At 40.3% G+C, this 17,091-nt stretch overlaps 1 protein-coding gene across 5 annotated transcripts in view; it reads right to left on the reverse strand.

The window, feature by feature from the left end:
* PRUNE2 (prune homolog 2 with BCH domain) overlaps positions 1–17,091 on the reverse strand; it is a 185,305-nt gene that overhangs the window by 57,999 nt on the left and 110,215 nt on the right. For 3 of the 5 annotated variants that reach the window (XM_067569164.1, XM_067569163.1, XM_067569162.1), the window contains 2 exons: positions 9,902–16,580; positions 8,315–9,146 (listed from right to left, as the gene is read on the reverse strand). In XM_067569164.1, coding sequence (XP_067425265.1) covers positions 8,315–9,146; positions 9,902–16,580 — 7,511 coding nt within the window. Of the gene's footprint in view, positions 1–8,314; positions 9,147–9,901; positions 16,581–17,091 lie in introns of those variants that run through there. The other 2 variants (XM_067569166.1, XM_067569165.1) reach the window with 1 other exon arrangement.

Consider the following 17,091-nt stretch of genomic DNA (forward strand, 5'->3'; position numbering starts at 1 on the left):
GTTTCAAAACAAAAAGTCATTTTGAACCAAAAAATTGCCTTTTTTTGTTTAAAAAATGTCCAGAGGGGATGTTTTGACATATTCAAAATGTCTTATTCAAAAGTTTTTCTACACAGGAATGTGTCAAAACTGACTCTTTCCCAAGCATGCTTTCTGTTTGGCTGAATTAGCATTTTTAGACAAAAAATTCCTGACTGGTTCTTATGACAAGTCATCCTGGTATTCTGATGGCAGTTAACATGGGAAGGTACAAGGGACTGGGACCTTGCCAGATTTATGAGTTGTAAAGTACCATGCACACTTACAGTGCTATTTAAATAATAATAAATAACAATGCCAGAAGTAGTAATGTGCTCTGCCATGTATCAGAACTGTGTTCAATGCTCCGATCAAGTCTTTAATCCTGTAGTTCAGCATGGGCTGGAAATACTACTGAAGCAATAAGCTCAGTCCCCAGAGCGCCTGGCACTACTGTAGAATGACACTGACCAATTAAGGAACAATTGTGACAGGAGTGAATAAAGTTCTGTCCACTTCTCCTCAGGTTTAAAGATGATGGCTATGATATCTCCCTGGGAGAGGCACAGCTGTAAAGCAGCATGGAGGCAGAGGACTACCATACAGAATGCTGAAGACCCCAGTTGTTTATGCTTACAACAAACTTAAAAAAAACAACCACAAATATTTTTTGCTTAATAAACATAATGGACCAGATTGTACTGATGCAGCAGAGACAGGGGCCATCAGGGGGCCTGCAGGGCTCCCTGATTCTCTACCATACCCTGGCCTCAGGCTCATATTAGAGCAGCCTGAAGGAAAATATCTGAGGTGAAATCCTGAAGTCACTGGGAGTTTTGCTATTGACTTTTTTGGGACCGGTGCGTCATCTTAATGTTGGATTTTGGAATTTGAACTTTAAAGTGGCTGACCTAAGCCACTAATGGCTTTGACATTATATTATATGCATTTGACTAAATAATGCAGCCCATTTCCAAAGTTTCTTGACTTTGTCTGCACTAAAGTGATCAAAATGGCAGAAATGGTCCAAAGCCCTATTATTCATGAAATAGTCACAATTTATTTCCTCCTCAGTATTTTACGACCTCTGTTCTCTGCTAATACAAACACTGTAAATCTCTCACTCAAGATTTCCTGTACTGTTTACAGGGCATAACAATTTGACCCTTTCTCTGACAAGTGATGATGATGGTGACAGGAAGGTGCTCCTGCCATGGGGGAGGGCAAAAGAACCTTTCCCCATGAATCATGTTACAAATGAGAGGAGGGTCTGGAATCCTCCTCCCTGTAGAGTACTGTGAGTTGGGTGGAAAAGGAGCTGAAGCCTCTCCTGTGATGAATGGAAAAAACACATTTCAGGGGAAAATGCGGATTCGGTGACACTAAAACTTTTTGCAAATTTGTATCAATTTTGCCAACTTTTTAGTTTTGGGGAAACCCCCCCACAAAAACTCCCCCCAGAATTGAAATATTTTGTTTCCACATTTTCAGAATGAAACATGGTGATTTTTCAATTCAAAATGGCTTTATATTTTGAAATTTCCTTTAACATTTTAAATTCTTTTTAAACGTTATAAAAATGCTTGAAATTGAAACAAACTGTTTTGGTTTGGGTCAAACAAAATGTTTCATTCGACCCAAAATTATTCTTTTTTCTTTTTCAGAATTGCTAAAGAACTAAAAAAATTGGATATTTGCCCAACTCCACTTCTGACCTGCTCCCCTACCCATATATACCTGATTTTACCACTGCTCTCACCAATCCTGACTCCTCAAACAGCCCTGTCCTGCCGTTCATGATCCCTTCCCAGCTCATTCTACTCCTCTTTTCCTCCTCCCACAGTCCATCTTCCTATCTGACTGCCTCTCCAGCAGCCATTCTAGCTTCCCCACCTCTTACTCAGTTCTCCTTGCTCCCAGTGCCTCAACCCTGCTTTTATTCCTGCCCCTGCATCTCCTCCCCTTCCTCTCTTCCCTTCTGCTTCAGCCTTTCTGGTTTGTTTGGGTTTTGGTTGGTTTTTTTTTTTACATCATCCCGGTTCTTTAGCTTTTTTGCTCCTCCTCTCCCATTCCACCCAGACAGCCCTCCTGAGGTCCATGTCTGTCCTGCCCTTTGAGTTCTGTGAGTTCTCTTTTACTCACTGGGCTCTTATTCTTAAATCTATTCCTAACCCTCAATTCTCCTGACACGTGGTGAAGGGAGGAAGCAGATGCAAGGGGTTTATGACATAAAAACAGGAAGGTGGAACAGAGACAATGTGAGGGCATGAATCCACCAGGGACAAAAAGGCCAAGGGCTACCATTGGGAGCATGTCCATGCATCTCTATATTGTTCCAGTACCTATGATTCCAGTGCTTGTGAGATGAAACCTCTTTCCTTGAGTAATACGCTAACAATTTCCACCCTCCACACCCGCCATACACACAAACATACCTGTTTCTTTGGAATGATGCCTATAGAAGAGCTGGGCATTTTTTCAGATGAATAGTAAATTTGTTGAAAAATGCAGATTAAATTAGGCAGTTTTGTCCAGATAAAAAATGGAAAAAGGTGAAACATTTTGTTTTGACATTTTTTAAATGAAACATTTTGACTTTTTGTTTTACAATTTATCTAGATGTGGGTTAATTGTTTTAAAAGGGTATAAAACACCTGAAAAACGTAACAAGAAGAAAACAAAATATGGAAAAAAATTGGTTTGGTTTAACCAAAATGTTTTGTTTAATTTTGTTATTATTTTGGAAAGAAAAACTTTTTATTTTTCAGTTTCAATTCAAAACAAACAGAGTTTTTGTTTTTTTTTAATTTTTCAGTTTAGCCACCAAACGGGAAAATCAATTTTTTGTTCAGCTCCTGCCAACAGAGTCTCTCGACTGCTAGTGCTGCCAGAGGAGAAAAGGGGAGAGGAACTCCCCTTCACCCCCCCAACACAGATAGGGGACAGGAAAATACTTCCAACAACATTTTACGACCTTTCTAAAAATGATATAATTTACAAACATTACCTGGAACATTCACAGAATGAGTGGTTATATGTAAGCTAATACCATCATCTATCTATTGTGTCCTCCCCTGCTCCTTAATTACTGTGGCACTATCCAGTTTCATATAGTTATGTAAGATGAGTTACTCTGCCACCAAAAAATGACCTTCAGACAGTAAATTTTACTGTTGGCATCACACCAGCACTAGCAGAGAAAGATGTTATTCTAGACATCCTAAACCTGTACAATACTCCATGGATTTTTCATTTCTAAAATTAGTCATTCTTGGCTGTTCACATATGAAAAGCCATACAAAAAGCTATTTTCTTTCTAGTGAGAGTGACATTAATACTGTGCTATCAGATCTTTTTGCATTTTACATGAGATCAAATAAGCCCTAGAGCTTATTATTTCTAGTGTTCGACTCTTATTGACATTGGTTTATGGTCTTTCTTAAACATTTTAATGCCAGAAATAAATGTTTAAAAAGATTCTATGAATGAAGTCAATTAGCTCTGTGTTATTAATGTTTTCCTTTTTTTTCTTTCTACTTCTGTTTTTCTGATATTGTTGTGGGTACCTTCACGGCCAACTACAGACTTTCTGGCAACCCGCTTGAACCCCTCTCCCAGCTCGTCAAGGAATTTGTTGATCTGCCAGTAGGAAGTGACAACAGGACAGTGACTGATTCAAGGCAGGGAGCCTGGAAGTTTTTATCTACCTCTTCATTTTCCTGTCTTGTTTTTAAGTTATTGTCTCACATTCATAATTTCCTCCCCTACAAAGCAGTCAGACTACATACAATTTTCATAGCTGAAATATCAGACAGCTACTGGAGAAGGGCAGAAAATTATGTAAATGGCATTTCGCCCTCTCCTCATTCTACTCACTCAAGGCCCCCATTCAGCAAAAAACTGAAAAGAGAAAATCCATAGGTTGTTCCTGCACGTGAGTATGTGGATGTTCTTTGTGGCAGTATCTTGTGCTAGCCACCTGCCACTGGGCTGAGAAATTTGTGTGCTCCTTTGCAATGTTATAAACTTTACCAGTTAAACAAGAAGTTTATTTCATACAAAAGAGCAGTCCGCAGAGGGTTTTCGTGTTGGAGAAAATGAAATAAATATTTCTTTTTTTTTTTTTTTTTTTTTTTTAGTATGTTACCAAAATGCATATAAAAGAGTCCCTAATTACACACTTGCACCATATCAGAGTAGTTCCCAAATTGCTGTTTGCTCCATGATTTATACATCAGGCTTAATAAAATGACTGTAGAAGCTTGTAAATAATTGTTCCCATATGCGTTTTGTCCCTTTCCATTCGGCAAATACATTTATATGTGTTTTTATTACAGCAACAGCCTAACTAGCTCACTTTTCTTTACTTCTTTGGGCATCAACATCAATACAGAGAGCAGAAATACCTGCAGCTGTGGGAAAGGCACTTGGTATTTAGTGGCCACTGCAAAGCCAGGGGGGAGAGCAGACATATAATAGGGTCTGGCTACACTAGAAAAATTGATGATACCCATATTATATCAAGAGCCGCAGTGTAGGTACAAGCTGCTAGTGTAGACAGAGCTCAGATATTTTTACCACTATGGGTATGTCTATATTGCAGTCCCTGGGTGTGACTGCAGCTTGAATTTACATACCTGAGCTAATCTTAGTATAGTAATCTAATCTAGAACAGTAAAGCCACTGCAATTTGAGCATCACCATGGGCTCACCTGTGAGTAATTACCCAGGGCTCCAGATGGGCTTGTACAGCCTCCACTGAAGCACATGCTGCCATGGTTTCACTGCTTCAGGACCCAAGCTAGCTGGATTAAAGCTAGCTCAGGTATGTCAATTCAAGATGCAATCACACCTTTGGATTGAATACCCTGGGCCATGCAAACATGCTCTGAAAAGCCTGAGCCTTGCCCCCATTAGCACTTACACCATTGCTACCACTGGCAGTAGTCGCTGTAACAGAGGGACAGATTTTCACATGCTCGGAACCAGGCCCACTGACAGCAATTCTGGGTCCCATGGCTGAACATTCCCCTCCCACCTCTTCTGCCCAGGGCCCTGTCCACAGTTCACCTCTGCTCTGCCCCAGGCCCCCTCCCCTGCTAGGCCCACTCGCCGCCTCTACGTCCCTCTTCCCCCCCCCACCCAGTCAGTCCCCCTCCTCTCTTCCCCACTCCCCCGTCCCCAGGCGGCGAGTGAGAACTGGGGGGAGCGGAGCATGGGGGAGGGACACAACAAACAGCGGTGGGAAGCCGAGCGGGGAAGAAGAGGAGGGACTCCAGCAGCAAGTGATGGCAGGGAAGCCAGGAAGGAGCAACATGGCAAGCAGCAGGGCCTGGGGTGGAGTGTGGGTGGGGCCACAGGCGGAGGAGGCCCAAACCCTTTTAAATTGCTGGGCCCCTGGGCAATTGTCCCTTTTGCCCCACCATGTCGGCAGGCCTGCTCAGATCCCACAATTGGGCTAGAGTTGTAAACAAGCTCCGCACCCAACATGCTGCATTCCTATAGAAACCTGGTCACCTGGGTTCCGAAACAGGACTGAGCGCTTCTGAAAATTGGGTTGCAACAGAGGGTGCTGAGCACGCTTAATAATTCAGGCCTACAGGGACTAATTTTTCTAGTGTCTGTGTAAGACCAGAAAGAGCCCCTTTCCTCCCCACCCCTCTCCCCCACGTTTTGAAGCATCTCACCAAAAGTTAGTTATTCAGTGTTTGCTTCTTCAAAAACTTTCTCAGATCCACAGTGGTGACATAAAAATAACAGTTAAAAATGGATGTTTAGAATTATTCTCACTGCCTGCATGAAGACATTAACATCACTGACTTGCAGGCATGGCATGTGAGAAGCTTGGGATGTTGTTGCCATGTAATTAATCAGGCTGACTTAAGCAGGGCCAGCATCTGGCAGCTTTTAATTTAAAATGCTTTTAGTGGATGGCTAAAGAGCCTACAGTTGATTTACGCTCATGAGGCTAACAAACCCACACCTTTCTTAAGTAACCCTTCCAATTTGTTGTCCCATTTGGCCATCTGTTACGAAAGGCTCAAAGTCAAGCATTGGTCTGGAGTTTCCATTGATTTACTTTTTACTGTAGAGAATAAGCACCCACCCTCTCTGCCCTTCTGAAGATTTGCTTTTTCCTCTACGACAATAAACGCTAACCTGTATCAGTTAAGTTACCATCATCCTCAATGCATTCTTGTGCTCTCCATCTATTTAGACTATAAATAATTTGAGCTAGGGACAGTGTTTTGTACAGCAACAAACCATGTTTGTTCTTCAGAAAACGAAAGCACCAATATTCCAAACATTTATGCAGGTGCTTAACTTTCAGTATGTGAGTAATACCATTGAAGTCGTGTTTGCAGGATCAGGGACTAAATTTAAAATGAAGCCAATGTTTATCTGAGATCAAAAACAAAAAATAGCTTAAGTGTCTACAGAAGATTATCTAGCCACGAGTGGATTGAAACAATCCTTTAAAATTATATAGAACTGCAGAGGGAGGTTTCTTTAACCTGTCTGGGGAAGGTGGGGGGAAATCAGTAAGGAAACTATTCAGGTTCTGAGACTGCCAACATTAATCTTAGAGAGATGAAGTGGATGAAGTAATACCTTTTATTGGGCCAACTTCTGTTGTGGAGAGAGACAAGCTTTCGAGCTTACACAGTGCTCTTCTTCAGGTCTGGGAAATGCACTCGGAGTGTCACAGCTAAATAGAAGCCTGGTCTCTCTAATAGCCCGGGACCAACAGAGCTACAAAAACACTGAGTACAACATTAATCTTATCCAAATGTGATTTGTTTTTGGACAGCAAATTGTAGTTGTTTGGCATATTATACGCTGTCAGTGCATGCAATTATCAGTTTTCAGTGCATGAAAAAATGCTGACAGTTAGCATTGATGCTTGTTAGTGAAAGTTTCAGGAAGCCAAAAACACATGTGAACCAAGTGTAGTGAGGTAATGGAAGTTCTGAATGTCATCAAGCACTCTGTTTCAGATTAAGTCCCTATGCTTGTTTGCAATAAGAAATATTCCCCACAAGCACAGGAGCTAATATTCCACATGAACTTCCCCATTTTTTTAATAAAATGCCACCATGCGTTTCCAAACTGTCCTCCTGGATGACTGGAGCTGGAAAGGAGCAAAGCAAGAACAAGCCAGTTAAATCCTCTTGTTTGTTTCCCAAAAGGAAGCTTCCCTCGTTTGTCCCAGGATGCTTACTTTGAAAAGCAAAGTGATTGTCAGGTTTAGTAATAGGACCATTGTTTTAAAGTTGTGCAGTATGAAGGGCAACCTAACAGGAATAACATAAGCCTTGCCTACTGCTGTGACATCTGAAAGGGACACCCTCTGCCCCCCGACCCAGGATTCCAACATGGCAGCAGCAGGAGTAAAGCAGACTCTTCATCAGCCATGGGGCAGACGGAATAGGCACAAGCACATTAAAGACAGTTGTGGAGCAGATGGAAGATGAAGGAAGTATCTTCCCTCACTACCCAAAAATACTGCAATAGTTGGTGCAGAGGAGGGTAGTAACCATTAATTCCCTCCCCCCCCTGGAGATACTCAGCAAGAAGGGAACTGGCATCAGTGGTAGACACAAAGGGCTGCATGCAACAAACATCATATTCCTATTTCCTTGGCTGTCATTCCAGTCAGTGGGAAGAGACAGAGGAAAGGAGCACTGCAGTTAGTTTCACTGGCTCTTGGAACCAGCCACATGAACTTTGAACTCCCTCGCTCTCTTTCCTCTGCACCAAAAAAGGAGGATTGCTTTTTCACTTCCTCCAGGATGGCAGCCCTCTGTGCTACTGCCAGAAAGGTAGACGAAATGGAGAGACTGTGTCTGACTATCCCCCTTCTTCTCCTCCAGGCCCTCCTCCCTCTTAACAGAATGATGGAAACAATCCTTCACTCCAAGCCCCATCTTTATTGCAGCACCTTGCAGTCAGGTGGGGCTTGATGCTGCCCTTCCAGATCCTACTCCTGTTTCCCGCACCCCCATGTCACAGCTGCTTCAGATTCAATCTACCATGGCGGGGTCTTTCTCTGAGACATAGACTGGGGTTGGAATTATTCCTGTGAGGGAAGGGTAATCCCTGTGGTTCCTATAATCCCCTCCAAAATTATAAAACAATTTTCAATGGGCCCACATGGGCCATCATGAACCTGGACGGATATAACAACACTCAAATCCTGTAAGTACAACCAATACTTCATTTTGCATGACTCCCATCCACTTAAATAACACTCCTGGAAGATTCTCATAAACAGAGTGTGTAGACATTTCCTTACCCTGATACTCGACTTAGTTCTCTTTCACTGTTGAAAAACTCTGTTTCCTCCTCCATATCTTGTTCAGTTACCATGCTATCTCCAGGATGCTCCTGTGAATGCACTTCCCATTTACCATGACCACCAACAACCTCCAATAAAAGAGCATCTGTCCTTATGATGCCTGAATTCTTGTCCTGCCTCATCAGACTGTCTAAGGGAGAGTATTCCTCTTGTTCAAATGATTTGTGAGGGGGGGTTTCTAGCTGAACTCCAGCTTGTGTGTCATTGATCAACTCCTGGTCTAAAACCATTTCCAATTCTCTGACAGAATGTCCAGACCCTGAGTCCATTGTCTCTGTCCTGCTGGAAATTTCTTCAGGTGATATATCATTGACTTCATTTTGTCTCAGCACCATCCAACCGTGGTCTTGCCCAGGGCTTTCAGGGGATCTCTTTTCATCACCCAGTCTTTGAGGCAAAACAGAAGGACTTTTCTCTGCTAAATGAAAAGAATCCCATTCAGTACTCAGAAAAGATTGGTCTTTACTTTCATTTATCATGGAGATTGACTGAAACATATCCAAGGAGCCTGCTGAAAAGGCTTCATGAGACTCTGTTTGTTCAGCCACATTAGCTTCTTGAAATGCAAAATCACTTTCCTTAGTTTCAAGGATATCCCTCTTCACAGATATATTTTCTTCAGCAGTGAAAAGGATGTAATCCATCTCTCGTGCAGTCTGATCTTTGTTCACCTGTGTCCTCATATCTTCCTTACTCTTTGTACTTATCAGTTCAGAGCTCTCAGTGGAATTTCTTTCCTTCCCCTCAGTATAAAGGGGGTCACAGGAAGCTTCAAAAATGAAAAACAAACACAATTTTAGTTTTCGCAGTTAGCAATGATTGTTTTTCAAATGAGTCCTGTAAAATAAAACCATTTTTATTTCCTTTTGTTTGCTAGCCTGTATTCGCTGTTAATTTATTCTTGAATGTTATATTATTATTTTATTTCATATTGTAGTAGTGCCTAGAGGCCAATGAGGCGGGGATCCTTTATGCTAGGCCAGCAGTTCCCAACCTTTTCCAGTGTGCGGACCCCTTTTCAACCTCCAAACATTTCGCAGACCACCACATGCTACTAGCTGTATTTTACACTCCATTTTTATGGAACTATAACATAATAACAAAGAAATAATATGCACTCAGTAATAATTTGTAATGTACACACCTTATATGAAATTATTTTTTATTTGGAATTGTACATTTCTTTGGTGAGGATGTTATTATTTTTCTTTTCCATAGACTCCCTGTAGTAGCCTCGAGGACCACCAAGGGTCTGCAGACCACAGGTTAGGAACCGCTGTGCTAGGCATTATACAAAGATGTAATAAATGACTCTCCCTCCTTCAAATTTTCAGCTTTTGATCTAACTACAATGAAGAGAATACAGGTCTTTCCAAAGTCCAGAGTTCCAGATTTCAGGAAGACACCTATATTTCAAATGCCACTCAGTTAAAGTCTCACCATTCAGTAGCTACACTCTATCTCAGCATTTACTACTTTGCTTGTCTCATGACCTTATTTCATTAGATAATGCATAATTCTTACCATTGGGTGATCCTGTGACTCCACCTGCTGGTGAATCAATATTACTTGTTTCTGCTTCATGTTCTAATCGTTTCAAAGTATGAGAGGATTCAGGCATCACTTCAGATTCTAATGGTAAAGATCCCAATGCAGGATCTTCCTGAGGGCACTCTGCAAATGTGTCGAACAGCTGATCTTTGATATTGCTGTCTTTGGTCTCTAAAAAGCTCATTTCATCATTTTGAGGCTTAAGTGGAGATAATGGCATTTCCACCGAAACATTGCCTGAAGACTGCTGCCTTAATGAAATTTCCTTCTTTCCTATCTCTTTGCTGCCAGTGGTTTCTGTATTAAATGATACATTAGATGGAGAAGAGTACATCACTGGTGACTGTTCATTAGGTGATTCTTTAAACCAAGGATTATGGCTGTCCAGCAAATTTTCAGGTTCTTTTACTACATTATCAGCATATTGACTAACTGCAGTGTCTACATCATTACCATCCAATGAGGTTTTTAAGAAGAGTGTTTGTTTGTCAGTTGCATCCCTTTTTACTGCTACTTTTTGTTTACTGTCTAATATTGTCAGTTTGTTCACTTCACCTAATGATGCAATGTCGATAATTGATGGATTGGAGCTACTTTCTATACCAGTCTCATTCCCATCAACACACACGTGTGATATTTCTACTTTATCAATAGTCACTGCTGTATGGTCAATCGCTGAAATTAGCCCAGTTTCAGCTGAGACACTCATGTCTTTTATGCTTTGTTCAGAACTATCAAGGGGAAAGAAAAGAGTGGCAACTAAATGTCCCTGGGAGCTAACTACATTGGCTGAAGCTGAGTCATGACAACATGCAAGACTATTACTTTCATAGCAAGTGTCTTTAAGATTTAAAGAAGCCATTCCAAAATCTTCAGCAGGGGATCCTGCTGAATCCATTAGTTCAACTGCTGGGTTTTTTTCTAAGTCAGATTCTTTCAAGGTATTTTCCTTTCTGAATTCAGAAGGTTCCTGAGCTGTAGGAGATACTAGATGATCAACCTGTGTTCCATCATTATTTTCTGGACTACTTCTATCAGAATATGTCTCTAATTTGCCAGTTACTAATTGCTGTTTAAAATCAAAATCTTCTTCTTTGCTTATATTGGACATTGTGAGAAGCAGCTGACTAACTTCTCCTCCAGCCTCGGCCCAAGCATGGGTAGACAGTGAAGATGCATGCTTAGCTTCATATTCACGGCACACATCAGGACTGTTTGAGTCCTGTGAACTACTGTCTTGGTCACTGTGACTTAATACATCAGGATTTTCACCATCATCTTTCAAAATGAAAAGCTGTTCAGCATCAGTCCACAAATCAGGATCTATTGAGAATAGCTGATTACTTTCCTGAGTCTTCTCCTGTAAAGTGTATGGGGAAAATGTAGTTTGGGGAACTTCAGCTAACTCATTCCATCGCAGGCTTGACTTTTCTACCATATTTTGGGATGAATCATTTGCAATAAAAGCATTTTTGGGGGAGCTGCACAATTCTAAAGTTTCACTAGTATTCCATTGTTCTTGAACAAATAGATCTTTATTTGAAGTGCTGGGTATTACGTCCACATTATCTTTGGAAAGATCAAGAGTTACGTTTGCCTGAGCCAATGTGTTTGGCATATCTGGTTGCTGCTTCTCTGGAAAAGGATTTTTAGAAATATCTTGATCTCCATCAACTGAGACAAAAGGCTGCTGTTTTAAACACCTTTCTTTCTTACCCAGTGTCAGTGGATCAGACAATTTAAGTTGTACAATATCTGGATCTATTTGACTCTTGTGAATATTCATGGATTGCACTATACTTTCATATTTCTCTTCATTAAAGTACAGAGGGGGAGATTGATTTGCATGGCTACCTGAATGAGCAGAATATGCATCTTCTAGTTCTTCACTTTGTACTGGTGCTTCCCAGGCAACAAGCTTAATGTTTGCTAACTGGTGAATTTCTAAACCACCATCTGAATTAGAATACTGCCCTTCTATTGGCTTGTCTTTATGTGTTTGTGAATTCCACCATTCTGAACTGTCATCCGGAAATCCAAATGTTTCCATTGTGGACTTTTGATCTATTTCTACAATTCTTTTAGAATCAGCTTGCAATGATGTATTCCATGTATCTGAATTCTTTGAAGAATATTCTTCTTTATGTCCTGCTGCAGAAATTGGGGCAATATAGTAATTCATTGCACATGAATTCCAAATATGAGGACTATCCAGATTTTCATGGAAAGTATTCACTTGAAATTCTCCCTGAAGTGTTTCCCAATGGTCTAAATATTTGGAAGCCTCACATGTATCATGGTCAGTAGTGTTTAAGTGCATAATGTTCTCTTCCTTTGATATATTCCAAGCTTTTACATTTTCAGAGTTTTTATTTAAGATGGCCATCTGAGCCTCTTTCTCAAGTTCAGCGTCAGCATCTAAACTATCATCAGAACTCACTGTATTGGATTGTGCATAATCATGTTCTTTTGTTTCAGGAACTTCATTCTCATTTGCCTGATGGTTGGAATCTACCTCTATCACTGCCTGAGGTGCTTCTGAATTTTCAGAATCCTCATTTGCTTCAGGACTTGATAAAGAAGATACTGTATCATCATCTACATGGGCATTCCAAAGATCTAAATTTTTAGGAACTTTGTGATCAATGCTCTCTTCAGACTGTTCCTGACTTTTATTCTGAAAGCCCCTTTTTTCAGGAGCATTTTCTAATTTGTTATCATTGGTGATATTCCAAACATCTTCACTTTCTCTATGATTGATAGCTGGCATGCTCCCCCAAACATGCAGATTTGCAGAGGCATCACTTATATCAGGGCTTGTGGCACTGGACTGTGTATAATCATTTACTGAACTACTCCATACATTATCCTCTTCGCAATCACCTTTGATTTGTATATCTCTTCGAAGGCTATCCACAGTGTTTGCCATTTCAAGAACCTCACTTGTCTCAGGACTAGTTCCAGGAGACTGTGTATCTTCTTCACACATATGTGAATTCCAAATACCTAGAATTTGGGGGAAATCATGAGATGTGGTGTCAACATATTCTTCATCTGGAAATTTATTCCCAGATTCTAAACCTTCATAAGCTTCACTTCTCCCAGAATCCATTTCATGTGATAATGAATTATCCATCATAGACATATTTGTAATGTCAGGAATTTCAGCAGATTCAGAAGAGGGATTCACTTGAATTTTATACTGCAGAATCTCACTCATGAAAGATGTTTCATGAGGATCACTTATCTCTGGACTATGTTCAGAAGAACCTAATCCAAAACTACAGTTGTCTAAATTGCTAAGAACTTCCTCAGATAAACTCTCTTGAACCTCTCTTAATGCCTCTGGTGCTTCATTTATCAAAGGACTTGATGCAACTGACGGAGAGCTACTCTTCAGAGAGTCATTCCAGATATCTAGATTTTCAGGCACTCTAGGAAAATGATTTTCTTGACTATCCTCACCTCTGTTAGACCTTTCAGAGGCACTTGCCATCTCGGGACTCATTGTACCCTCTGTAGCGGTACTTTCCTTATCATCATTTGTAGGAAGGGACTGTGGTGTATTACTACGGCTGTCATTTTGTGGATTATATACATCTAAAAACCCAGAAGGTCCTTCTTCCTCGGGAGTTGTTGCAGAAAATTCTGTGTTGTTCTGTAAAGTTCCTTTCCACTGTTCCTGATTGACAGGATTAGTCTGACTGGAATATGGCATATTTATTTCTGATTTCTCTGTTTCTAAATCTTTGAAAATGTCACTGTTCCTTATTTTTTCTATTGAGTTAGGAATTTCAGATGTTGATGTACGTTCTTCTGAATCTGTTACACATGATAACTTGGGTAACACAGATGGTGACACACTGTTATCTTGCAAGGTTGTGTTCCAACCACTGCTAATAGTTAGCTGTCTGCTCATCTCCTCCATTCTTTTATATTCATCTATTCCTTGTTGAGAGGTACCAGAGTTACCATTATTCTCCCATCCTGCCTGATGATTTTGCTGAAGGTGTACACTCCACAGATTCAACTGTTGCTCTGAAAGCTGAGTTCTGACCTTTGAATCTTTATTAACACTTTCTTGTGTTTGTCCATTAACATCATTTTCTAAGTCACTTGTTTTCAAGTCCAAACCATTACCCATATCTGAAGTTCTTGTAAATGACCATGCATCCTCAAGGATGCCCCTATCCCATATTTCTACATTGTTGTCAGCTGCAGTTGGTCTGGTATTTAATTCACCATGTGGCTGAGATAAGTAATTGACTGTTTGATTATCCACCTGCTTGACTCCAGTGTCCTCAGAACTAGAAGTAGTTTCACTGATATCCTCATCACCTGAAAAATACTTAGTAGCTATTTGTTCTGAATTAAGTAAAACTGTATCAATGTTTGGAAGAGCAGTCATTTCAGAGTTTTCTGTTTTTAACTGACTCACATTATTTAGAGACACATTCCACGTGTCTGTGTTTCCGGGGCTTAGAAAAGGCATGCTTCTAGTGGATGGTTGTGGTAATGAGTCCTTATCTGTTTTCTCCGATATTCTAGGTTCATCTGAATTTGAGTTAATCACTTCATCGAAAATTGCTTCTCTGTCAAAATGCATGTCCTCATTTTCCCTTTCCTCCCCTATAAATGTAGGTGATATGTATGAGTCAGATGTTGAATAATTGGTATCTGGTGGAGAAACAACTAAATCTTCACCTGCATTTGATGAGCTAAAGTCTGAGCATCTATATGATAAGACAGAATCTTCCCACGGAACCAGAGTTTCTAGCATTTCTTTCTTTACATCTTTTTCATACATACCCCAGACATCCATATTTTCAAATTGTTTTGGTCTATATTTAGTGTCACTCAATACATTTTGATTTTCTATGGCTAGATTGGAATTATTCTGCACATTGTCAATACTGGACTTTATATTTTCAGATGTGCTGTATTCTTCCACTGGATAAGCCCTCCCTTTGTTCCAGACTTCTGGAGATATTTCATTCTTTGGGTTTTCACACTCATTTTCTGCAGTGATTTCTGAAGAATCTGATAGACTAGTTTTGGACATGGCCCACGCTTCAAGACTCCTCACTGAAGTTTGATCACTGTCCACTTTGGGCATACTCCATACACTTTCGGAGGGCTTAGTGCCATCTTCTTGATCAAACTCTGTCCAAACATCATAAGATTCTGCATCAAGCTGTCCACTTTCACCTACAGTACTACACCACGGAGCTGTTATCACTGGGGTCAGTTGACTGGACTTCCACAAATCAGTAAACTCCTCCATTTGTTGTTTTGTCTCCTCTAAAGAAGAACTTTGCCAATGTGCATGTTCAGTGGTTTCCTTCTGCATCTCTAAGCTTTGCTTATCTTGGACAGGGTTAAGCTGATTATCCCATAGACCTGTTCTTGAATATTCCATCTGTCTTGATTGTTTTTGCAGGAATACAGAATCTGAGGCTCTTCTATCGAAGTGCTCCCGAAGTAATGGGCTTGCTTTACGATCTTTCCATGAATCAGGGCTTTGAAATACAGATTCTTGTTCACTTGAACTCCATGCATCAGCATTTTTAGAATCTAATTCAAAACCATCCCACCAGCTTCCATACCTAACACGTGACTGAGAACAGCTTGCACTATCTATTTCATTAATTTTTTTAATGACATCTTGTGGAAAAAACAAAGGCGGTCCATTATCTAATGGTGAACTTTCAACAAGACTGTTCATAGGAGTTGGGGGAATTCTTGTTTCAACATTTGTCAACACCTCAGGCGAAGAAGAATCATCTTCCACTAAATCTGTGAAGCTTGATGTTTTTTCAGACAAATCTCCAGCATTTTCTTGCCTAAATTCATCATCAAATTGTACTAAATTGTCTTCCTGATTTGTTGTCATTAGTAAATCGGTTGAATAATTAGCCATGTCATTTTCTGATATATTTGTCTCATCAAGTTCTTTCTGCACAATAGGTGGTTGTCCTTCTGATGAATCACTGTTCAGGAAGAAGTCATCTGCTGGGGAATAATCAACAGAATGAGAAGAAGATTCAGATCGAACTGTAACTATAGGTGCTAGATCAAAACTGAAAAGATCAAAGTTATCACTGTTGTTTCTAGACTGAGATTGTTGTTCTTCTGGTATTGCCCCTTCAGGAATGGGGCTATACGAATCAAAACCTGGAAGGAGACTGTGGTGAGGTGCAGCACCTTCTGCAACGGGGCTATCATCACTGAGAAAAACTGAGCTTTCCTTGGAAGACCGGCTGCTTCTAATGGTAGCCAATCCACTGTCTGGACTCACAAGGTCTATATTAACATCAACATGGGCTTGGATAGATCCATTGAGATCTTGAGGATTTTCTATAAAGTTGACAGAATTGGGCTGTGGCTCTATGTCAGAGCCATATAGCTCCATAATACCAGAAGATCCTTGTGAAAGAGGAGCACTCCCAGCAACAGCTTCAGTAGAAGAAGTTCTGCTATTTGGTACCATTTCTGGCTGTCTCCTGTTAATAACTTCTTTAATTATTAGAAAAATTTGATCACAAGTCACCAAATTATTGTCTTGGTGATAGACGAGGAACTGGTCACATCCACATTCTAAAGGATCCAGCTCTAGGCAAGGATTCTGACATTCTTCTAATTCACAGCAAATCTGTTGGAAAACACAGTGGTTTCAAAATGTCATTGTCATGATTGTACAAAGATATACGAATAGTAATATTTCCTATCTATTCTTGTCTATTGATTTCTCAGCTACTTTGCTTCGCCTCTTTTTAATGAACTTTGAACTCAAGAAAGTCATTGCATAATGTGTATGATATAATTATCAAATAGTCACTTGAAATGGTATAATTTGACTTTTCAAATTAATTCTTAACTACTAAAAATAAACTCAGATTTTTGTTAGCAATTTTAGGAAAACTGACTAAAAATCTGTAAAAAGTTAAAAGGAAACTGAGAACTCCCGGAAAGTGTTAAAGAAATGAATGGGGAAGTGCTTATTTAGGCCCCTGTTCTGCAATAAGTTCCATGTGTGTGAGCCCTTGGGCCTGCACAAAGTCTCCTCAAAGTCAAGTGGGCTCCACCCTGGTACAAGGCTCCATCCATGCAGATCCAATTGCAGTATTGGGACCTCAGTGTGCACTGCACTTAAAATTATTTTA

The sequence above is a fragment of the Emydura macquarii genome, unplaced genomic scaffold (genome assembly GCF_026122565.2).
Source record: "Emydura macquarii macquarii isolate MOO-44397 ecotype Brisbane River unplaced genomic scaffold, CSIRO-AGI_Emac_v2 contig_2897, whole genome shotgun sequence".
In the NCBI taxonomy this organism is placed as follows: domain Eukaryota; kingdom Metazoa; phylum Chordata; order Testudines; family Chelidae; genus Emydura; species Emydura macquarii.